At 41.9% G+C, this 10,460-nt stretch overlaps 1 protein-coding gene across 1 annotated transcript in view; it reads left to right on the forward strand.

The window, feature by feature from the left end:
• Positions 1–4,810: 4,810 nt before the first annotated feature.
• The window catches only part of Dgat2l6 (diacylglycerol O-acyltransferase 2 like 6), a 20,268-nt gene continuing 14,618 nt past the window's right edge, over positions 4,811–10,460 (forward strand). The window contains exon 1 of the mRNA XM_031365567.1: positions 4,811–4,988. Coding sequence (XP_031221427.1) covers positions 4,904–4,988 — 85 coding nt within the window. The 5' untranslated portion in view covers positions 4,811–4,903. The remainder of the gene's footprint in view (positions 4,989–10,460) is intronic.

A 10,460-nucleotide genomic window follows, 5' to 3' on the forward strand; every position in this document is an offset into this window, starting at 1 on the left:
TGAGATGAGATCTAGGCACACGGCCTAACTTTTCAGCATGTGCTCTCCCAAAAGTACATGTAATGTGCCTTAGGGACTCAGAGAACTCAATGTCTCAGGAGTAACTGAACCTTGAAAGATGGATTTGAGTCAGGCTGGTCTGAGGCTGCCATGGACAAAGAGAAGCCTAACTTGGGGCAGATTGAGGAAAAAGGGTATATGTGGTATGGACTTTTCAAAATTGAAGGAAAATTAACCCTTAATAAAAAAAAAAAAAGACAGAGTCTCCTTATGTCATCCAGAATAGCCTAGACCTTGAAGTGATCCTCCTGCCTCAGCTTTCTGACTGCTGAGATTATAGGCATTTATCACTGAGCGTGGCTGGAAATGAGACTGGAGGAAAATAAAAATGAGTGGAGGTGGGGGACCAGACACAGGCTCTCCAAGGCAATGGCATCGTTGAAAGTTTGAAATAGGCCACCAGTGTGTCTTTCTTTGTTTTGGTTTTAGTCTCTTAATTTCCATCACAGCAGGAGCTCATTACCTATGCCAGACTAGCCTGGAATTCATTGTCTGGACCTGGCTGTAAAAAGTAGCTGCTGCTGCTGCCACTGCTGTTTGCTTGCTATGGCTTTCATTTTGTAAAAAAAAAAAAAAAATCATTGGTAGCAATCCCTCTAAAGGTCGTGCGAAGATCAGTGGGCAGCAAGCTTCTGAAGCACAGGAAACAAAGGTAAACTGGAATGACTCATTGTTCTCCTTTGCCCCAGGTCATAACAGATCATAACAGATTAGGCCAGAAAGCCTGGATAACCACTCATTCCCATACAATAGGAATGCTTGGTCACCCTTCTCTGAACCAGGCACTGGGAGCTAGTGTGACCCAGTGACCCATGGTCCCAGGGATCCTGAAAGCCCCATCTGAGTTGCCCTGGACCCTCTCAGATCCCTTGTCCAACCAGCGCCCCTGCTCCTCCTCTACTGCAGTCTAGACCCAGTAGCCTCAGCCACAAAGAGACCTTCTTCTTTAAAAAATGATTGATTTATTTATCTTATGTATAAGAGTACACACTCTAGCTGTACAGATAGATGTGAGCCTTCATCTGGTTGTTGAGAATTGACTTTTAAGACCTCTGCTTGCTCAACCTTGCTTGCTCGCTCCAGTAGACCCTGCTCGCTCAGTCCTTGCTAGCTCCAGCCCAGATTTATTTATTATTATACATAAGTACACTGTAGCTGTCTTCAGACACACCAGAAGAGGGCGTCAGATCTCATTACGGGCGGTTGTAAGCCACCATGTGGTTGCTGGGATTTGAACTCGGGACCTTAGGAAGAGCAATCGGTGCTCTTACCCACTGAGCCATCTCACCAGCCCACAAAGCGACTTTTAAGGAGCAGTTCTGCCTAACCACCTTCCAGTTTTGTCTTCTCTCCTTCGGAAGCAACTATTCCCTATGTAGCAGCAGAACACTATATTTTTGTATTATGGTATCTTCACACCCTAAGAGACCATGCTCTTCACCTGGAAGCCTAGTAGATCCCACTGCTTCCCATGGCTGAATTCCAGTGCCATGGAAGAGTTCTGGGTGCCAGATACCATGTGAGGCTTTCTAACCCTCACAGCAAATAAAGATGAGAAATGTTTTCTATTTAGTTGTTTGGGTAGGGGGTTTTTTGGTTTTGTTGGTTTTGATTTTTGAGACAAGGTCTTATGTATCCCATACTGGTCTCAAAATCACTATATAGTCAAGGATGATCTTGAGCTCCTGGTTCTCCTGCCTTTACCTCCCAAGTTTTGGCATTTTATGCATGTGCCAACACACCCAGCTATGTCTGGTTAATATCTTCTACCAAATGAGAAAACTAAGACTTTGGAAGTATATCCATAATCCCTTTATCCAGCAGATTTTAACATTTCTTTCTTTTCTTTTTGAGATTATAATAACATTTCTCCCTTTCCTCCCTCCAAATCTTCTCATATACTTCTCCTCTCTCTTGCTGTCTTTCAAATTCATGGCCTCGTTTTCCATTATTTGTTGTTACATATATATTTTCTTCCCTAAATATAACCTGCTCTGTCCATATGATGTTACTCATATGTATGTTTTCAGGGCTGACCTTTTGGCACTGGACAACCAATTGAGGTGCTCTTCCCTGGGGAGCACCTCTTCTGTTCCCAGCTTTCCTTGGTTGTCTCTAGTTTCTTTGTGTAGGATTGTGGCCTCGTGGGCATATTCGTTAGTGTCATCCTTGTTCAGCTCAGGATTGGGCCGTCATATTAGAGAAACTTTAAAGGCATAGCTCCTTTTATTACTAGGAGACACAATCTCACAGCAAAGTTCCTGATCTCTAGCTCTTACAATCTGTCAGACTCCTCTCCCTCAATGTTCCCTGAGCCTTCAGTGCGGCAGTTGTTTGCAGATGTAGCCACTGGGATTGGGTTCCACAACTCTTCTTGATTGGTTGTGATTTTCTGTTGCAAAGAGAAATTTCCTTGATGAGGGGTGCACACTACACTTATCTGTGGTTGTAAGGATACATGTTTAGTACCTAGGAATTATACTGATTTAGTAAACTGGTGGTTGTAGATCCTCCTCCAGTAGCCATGACTTCAGTAGCACTGAGTAGGAGGCTAGGTTTCTGGTATCAGGAATCATTTCCCCCTTGTTGAATTGACCTTACTTCCAATTAGAGAACTGTTGGCTACTAATCACAAAAGTCTGTGTGCCAGTACTTCATCCTTAGAGTTATTGCGTTATTGTTTATCCAGCACTTTTTCATGAATTCAGTGCTTGCTATTGTCCTGGATTTCAACAGCATGAAATCCAGGACAATAGTCAGGAGTTGGGTAGTGAGTGACTAGAGTCTGTATGTCATCAGTAAATGATTTGGGCTACCAGCGACGTCAAAGCAGATGGAAGCTAAAGCTCTTAGATGTGTGAGCTTGAATTCGATTTTTTTTTAACTTTCTTGGGGACCAGGAGCTCTCTTTCCTCTCTCACTGGTTCCAGCAGCATTTACTTGAGTAAAGTTTACCCTGTACTAGATGGCTCTGACCTGTGTGTTAGGTGGAGGTGGGAGAAAGTTTGGCCCTGCCCTTGTTCTGATTCCATATGTTACCTCGAGACTTTTTCTAGATTTCCTCAGTAGCCACATCTAAAAATGGAAAGGAGCAGTGACCTGGTCAGTAAGCACCTCAGAGCTCACCTGGGGCCTGGTCTTGCCTGGTATGGCCTCTGCAGGCCCCTCCACATCTGCTGTTTCTGAAAGAGCCAGGCTTTCTTCCCTTGTCGCTCTCGCTCCTCCCCCTGGAAATTCTCAATGGACATGGTCTTCCCTCCTGGTGGCCATGAAGCTCTAAGAAGCAACCTGAGAGCCCTAGCTAGCTCAGGAGTAAGAAAAGAAAGAGCTACATTTGACAATGAAAACATTCCTGAGATTAGCAGAAAGCTTCCCAAAACTCAACTCTAAAGAGACACATTATCAGATCAGCAAGAAGAGCTCTGCTTACGTCCCTTCAATATTCAAGGCCTTATGTAGGGAATATTGATCTTTTCCAAGTCTAAGTATATAGACATTTTTTTCTATTTTTTTTTAGATGTTTTCTTTATTTACAATATCTCCTTTCCCAGGTTCCCCTCCAAAAAAAAAAAAAAGAAAACCCACAGTAGGCAGTTGTGACACATACCTTTAATCCCAACACTCAAAAGGCAAAGGCAGGTAAATCTCTGAGTTCAAGGCCAGCCTGGTCAAGGAGGGAGTTCCAAGACAGCTAAGGCTACACAGAGAAAGAAACCCTATTTGAAAAGAAAAAAAAGGCCATCTCTTCTGTTAAACCCTAAGCTTGTTAAAGTCAGAAATTGTGTCTGTCATTTTCGCCATTGAATTATCAGTTCATAACAACAGTAACTTGCAAAGTGTCATTCAATAGATAATAACTTGAAAAAATAAATTCTGAGATCTGAACCTTGGTATGATCTTGAATTTTGCAAAGGCTGGTAGACAGAAGCATGAGCTGTAACCAGAAATAGATGGTCAATAGCCATAAATTGAGTGGAAGAAATGATAATAGCAGGAAACATTTCTATGTTGGACTTGTGCTGAGCAAGGGATGCTCAGTCACTCATATAATCCTCAAGATAAAACTGAAGCAGGCACTCTCACTATCTCCATTTTATAGGTGGGTAAACCATAGCATGAGTCACAAGTGTCAAGGCTTAGATCTAAACTCCTATTGTCCTGCTCTGAAGTCTATGTCCTGACCCACTATACTGCCTTCCAGCATTAATTTGCAAACAGTATGGGAGAAATAGATTAATTTCAAAGGGGAATAGTCAGTGATGGGAGGGAAGGGTGTAGTGGAGCTGGAGCTTCGAGCAGTGTTTTTCCTGCTTTGCCATATGGTGTCTGGCTACTGATCCAGAACCCCTGGGAACAGAGGCACAAAGAGGAATTAGAGGAGTCCAGATATGCACGCTACAACATTGACTCTATCGGGCTCAAGGAGCCAGAGTGGTCCCAGGAACAGAAGCAAATGTGGCATCTGATTCTCATTTCTGAAGCAAGTACTATTGTGCTTTGCAGGGTTTCTAGGTAAGGTGGACAAAGCCATTCTTTTTTCCTGCACTAATTGGTCAGAGGCCACCCGACAACTAAAGCTACCCACTGCCACTGCTGCCTCATCAAAATTACTGCTGCATGTACAGAAAGGACACATAGTAAATAGTCTAATATGCAACCTTATGTGTGTAGGAAGTTGGGGCAGGGCCAAAAAACTGGAGGAAAGGTTCGGTCAAGCCTGACAAAAGCTCAGCAGGTAAACAGCCCTAATGAGAAGAGATTAGAGCAAAGAGTCTGCCACCAGCTCCATCTAAGCAGCTTAGAGCTTCTGCTTGGGCTCTTTGCAACAGTGAAGCACTGAACCATGGCCTTTTTCTCCTGTCTAGATCTGCAGGAAGGCCTCCGAACACTCTCCGTATTACAGTGGATTCCAGTTTATGTACTTTTAGGTGAGTAAACTTCAAGGACCAGGGAACAGATCCAGAAAGAGGTCAGGCAACCCCACATGAGGTTCCAGCAGCTGCTTGGGTCCCTCCGCCCCTCCAGAGGTGGACTGGATGATGCCTAGGGCCAGAAGTGAGGTTCTAGCTGCTCTACTGTAAATATTACCTGTCTCAGGAGTTCTCCTCTACAAATTATCTGAGAAGAATCATGTTTAAGTACTGGCCAGAGTGGTGGTTCCTTGATAGACAGGTGTTACTAAAAAAGATCTAAGGTGATTTCCCTATAAGAATGTTATAAAAAAATTTTTCAGTTAAAATCTGAGGGCTGTATGACAATAGAATTTTCAGGAAAATCTAGCTGTTGTTCAGCAGACTCAGTGATCAGTGTTGGGCTTAACGGGCTCCTAAATGAAGCCAGAAGCCAAGGCTTTCCTGGTAAGTTAACTAGAGAGAGAGGCAAGCTTAGAAACTGGGTGGGGAGAAATAGTGCCATGCTGAGTGATGAGATGTGTACTACCTAGGTGGTACCAAGTCACAGCTAGGGCAGAGGTTCTCAACCAGAGGCTTGTTGACTAAGAATTGTGGGGCAGCTTGGGGACTTTCAGTTTTGGTGGGAAGAAATGTGGCTTTCATGTCATTCCTCTCTAGTTGTGGTGTTGCAGCTGTTCCTTCGATGATGAATGTAGGTGACAAGCTTTGGGTGTTGATGGCAGCACCTGAGGTTTTGTCAGTAGCAGACAGGGCAGAGATTTGCATTTCATTCGAGGAGTTGTTCATTAAAGGCATCTCAAAAATTTGCCTAAGCTGAAGATGACTTCAAAATTCCAGTAGTTATTAGAATTGCTGTTAAAGCTGGCTTCTTAAGGAACAGAGTGAGAAACACATATGCTATTGTATCATGTGAGGGATGTGAGGGATGAGATAGCTGTGTTTTAATATAGCAACGACCCACCTTTGTATGTTGAGCACTGGATCGATACCCTTAAAAATATGATTCAAAGAGGGGTTTTGTACACTTGATCAGACTGCCAGAGGGGAAACATAACCCCCAGAAGGTGCAAACTTCCTATACTTCATTAAAAGCTCATCATTTATCTAACTTTAGCTGTGTCGAGAAAAAGAAATTAAACTTGGTGAGATTTTTCTCAGCAGGTTAAAGCTCTTACTGACCAAGCCTGACTTCAATTCCCAGAGCCCACGGTTGAAGGCAATAAGTGACTCCTTCAGGTTGTCTTCTGAACTCTACACACAGCACATGACACATGTACCCATTCATACAACACACATCACAAACATACGTAAATAATAATGATGATAGTAGATAAATACCTTTTAAAGAAAAGGAAGTTAAAATCAGGCAGGCCTAGTAGTTCACATCTGTAATCCCAGCACTCAGGAGGCCTAGGTAGGAGTGTTATGAGTTCAAGGCCAGCCTGGGCTACATAGTGACTATTGAGGTCCAGGCCAACCTGATCTATAAAGTGAGCCCCTTTCTCAGCAATAAAGGAAAGAAGGAAGGAAGGAAGGAAGGAAGGAAGGAAGGAAGGCAGGCAGGCACTAGCTGTGACTCAATGTAAAGCACCAGCTTCAACCCCAGTACCATTAAATGAGGAGGAGAGGCGTGTAAGTGGGTACTTTCTGGCAAGTCTCCTCAGTATGGCTTGAACACACATGCTCATGTTATTCTGGCTACACTGACAGCGATTTTCAGTACAACAGTTTTACTTTGCTCCCAGGAGATAATCCTCAGGCTTTCCTTTTCTTCATCCATTTTTCCCTTTCAAAGGACAGTGTGTTCCAGCAGGACTATGATGAGAGTGTATCAGGTGATGCCTTATGTAAGAGAGCAAGAAAACAAGGGGCATCCTCCTCCTCCTCCTCCTTGCTAAAGCTCACTGGCTCCCAGTGAGCTACCCTGGAATTGTTGGAGGAGTGGAATGGGAATGCTAGGGACACATGATGGCACCATTGTGTCACCAGTGAAAACACATAAAAATAAAGGGTTTTTTTTTGTCTGCTTTGTTAAAGGTTTTTTTTATTATGATAAATATAGAGAGAACAAAATTCCTTGTTTTAAGTATCAATTAAGTTGCATTAACCACTGTGTTACACATTGTATTCATAGTGTTCTAAGCCATGTCCAAATTTTTTCATTGTCCTAAAGTGAAACTCTGTGCCCATCAAACCCTAAATTCCTAAGTTCCTCTCTACCTTCTGCCCAGCACTGGAAACCACCATTCTAATTTCTGTCCATATGAGTTTTTTCTATTTTAGACTATTGTGTCATAGTCACTATTATCACTAACTCATTTATTTATTTATTTATTTCATAAAGTCATGCAAGTTGATTCATTTGGTATCATGTGTCAAAAGTTCCTTCCTTTTAAAATTAAATATCACTAAATGTTATGTACCCATTGATCCATTAATGAGCACGCATCCCTCTTGGGCATTAGGAATAATGCTGTTTGCAGGATGAGTGTTTAACAACCTCTTTGAAATCCCGCTTTTTAATCTTTAGGATATACAAAGAGAAAGGGATTCTATGGGCTATGTGACAATCCTATTTTGTAACATTTTGAAGACCTGCCAACACAATTTGCACAGTGACTGCACATTTATTTATTTATTTATTTATTTATTTATTTATTTATTTATTTTTGAGACAAGGTTTCTCTGTATAGCTCTGGCTGTCCTGGAACTCACTCTGTAGACCAGGCTGGCCTCGAACTCAGAAATCTGCCTGCTTCTGCCTCTCAAGTGCTGGGATTAAAGGTGTGTGTCATCACTGCCCAGCTGTGGCTGCACCATTTTACATTTCTCACAACAGTGCACAAGGGTTCAGATTTCTCTGCATTATCACCAATACTCTTAGCTTCTGGGATTTTTATTTTTTTTTCTTACCATTTTAATGAATGTGAAATGAAACCTCATCATGGATTTGATTTGCATTTTCCTAATGACTGATAGTAATGAGCATATCTTTGTGAGTTTCTTGGCCCTCTGTCTTGACTTGTTTTAGACTATCATTCCATTTGTATAACATTCTGTTTCTGTTCTTTAGTAATTATGCTAAAATTTTCAAGAATCCTGGGTCTTACAGATTCCCAAAGCAGTCATCCAATAGAGTATAATGGCCACAGAGGTGTCAAATGTATTCAGTTCTGTTCATCAAACACACCAAACACAAATTCTGTTATAGAAAGAATATTCATTATAAGACCTTGAGCTACCTTTGCTTAGACTCTAACAAGGAGCTAGTTATAGGTTCTTTGCTATCAACTAACAGAAACAAACTATTCAACCACTATACACATTTCATTTGCTCGGGCTGGGAAAAGACACAAATTACTGTAATGTATTATGGACTAATAAAATAATTTCATTATTAGTAAATGAAAGAGCCATGAGAAAGGAATATTAGGGTGTCAGGCCAAGAAAATCTTGCAACAGGTTAAGGAAGCTGGCAAGGGAAGCAGACTAGCATGGTGTGTTCAGGTCATGAGTCCGGAAGTTCATCAGAGTGAGACTACACAGTTCACTATGTAACTTTAGCCAAGCTTGGGAATCCTATAAGGCTTACTATCACCATCCCCTTAGCAGTGTCCACAGGAAATGTTGTGCATGGAAAAATCTTCCTCCCTTCTCTTTCTCCCTTTCCTTATTTCTTCTGTCCTACTCTGAGCTTCTTCAGTGATTCTCTCTGAATGATATTCAAAATCATAGCCAACATCAGCCACTGCTGGATGTTATGTGGAGGAAATAGGGAAAGCTGGGGCAAGTGGGAGCAAAGAGGCAGAAGGATAAGTAGGCTGGAGGGAGTAAAGAAGAAAGGATGAAAAGATGAGTTAGGGAAGATGGTGGCTCTGACAGCCCTCTGAGAGGCAGCTTTCTTTCAGAGGCTTTCTCTCTATGTGTCTCTTCTGGGCTTGGCATTGCCGTCTTTCAGAGCTATGGAAAATAGTTCTGGCCCTCAAGGTCCCATCTCCACCTTCTTCCATCTATTCTGCTGCATGCTCCCAAAAGTCTTCATTTCCCCACTCTTGGGGATTAAACCCAAGGCCTCATGCTCACACTGAACTAGATTTCCAGTCCCCGCTAAAAACCTGATCATATCCCTTTGATGCTCAAACAAGGAACCAGGAAACCTCCTTTTCCACTGTAGCTTTCTGGAGAGCAGGGAAGCTGAAAGACATGGCATCCAAATGAATACATTTTAAAAGATTGTGGTGCATCCAGGCACAGTTGTTCAGGCCTGCAATCCTAGCATTTGAACAGTTGTTGAGCCATGAGTTTGAACATTGTGAGTTCCAGTCAGGACTGTATAGAAAGACTCTCAAAACAAAGATATTATTATAAAAAGTAAATTATTAAGGTATGTAGTGTTTAACCAGAACCTATTATCCATTCATTAAATTATTCATTAAATTATTACATTCATTAAACTATTCATTAAATTATTACATTCAGGGACTTTACTTTTACCTTTCTACCTAATAAGCTGCATGAGAATGCGAGCTGATTCTTTTGTTTTTCTTAGAAGCTAACTTGACATTAAATCTATCTTCTCCCTAGGCCTCACCTTCCTCGATAGAAACCATTAACTCCATGTTTTCCCCTCCTTTAGTCATCCTTTTTGTGTGGGTGCTTCCTTTCCTCTGGTTGTTGTTACTACCAAAAGAGGGGCATAATCTTGGGTGTCAGATCAGTTCTGCTACTTGCTTGCCACAAGAACCTGTGCGTAAAAGGCTGCTGTTTTCTATGTGACCTCGAGCAAGTCAGGCAAGTCCCGTCCACCATAGAAACAGCACATATTCCTGACTCTGATGAGTGTTCTATAGACCAACAAGGGAAGGAAATACTCAACCCATGTTAATTTTTTCCTTTTTATTATAGAAACTGACATCATTTGGAGCTGCACTGTCCCATCTGCCTTTGTTTTCTGTTGCTATAGCAAAATACCACAGTCTGAGCAACTCATGCATAACAGTATTGTGTCTAGGGTACTGGAGACTGGGACACCCAATATCAGGGTGCCAGCATCAGGAAAGGGCTGTCTTGTGTTATTCTCTGCTGGAAATCAGACGAGTGAGAGAGTGTACAAGAAAGAGAGGAGCAGGAGAAAGCAACTCATCTTTATCAGAAACCCACTTCAAAAATAATGTTAATCTAGCTAAAAGGTCCCATCTCTTAAAACCTTTGCAGCAATCTAGTTTGCAATACATGAACTTTCCAGCATTACTTCAGATCACAGTACCACCTTTTACAACTATGTTAACCTTGTTGTTTGATCCATAGAGGCATGGGCAAGTGCTTCAAATGTGAGCAACAGAGACTCTGATTTCATTGCAACTTCAAGAAGAATGATAATATATGCTTAGAAAATTGAGCATATTTGATCCCTGCAGGCCCAGACAAGATATTCTATACTATGCCCTTGCATTGGGCTGAAAAATCTCAATTTCCACGGCATCTTTT

Source organism: Mastomys coucha, chromosome X (assembly GCF_008632895.1).
Source record: "Mastomys coucha isolate ucsf_1 chromosome X, UCSF_Mcou_1, whole genome shotgun sequence".
NCBI lineage: Eukaryota > Metazoa > Chordata > Mammalia > Rodentia > Muridae > Mastomys > Mastomys coucha.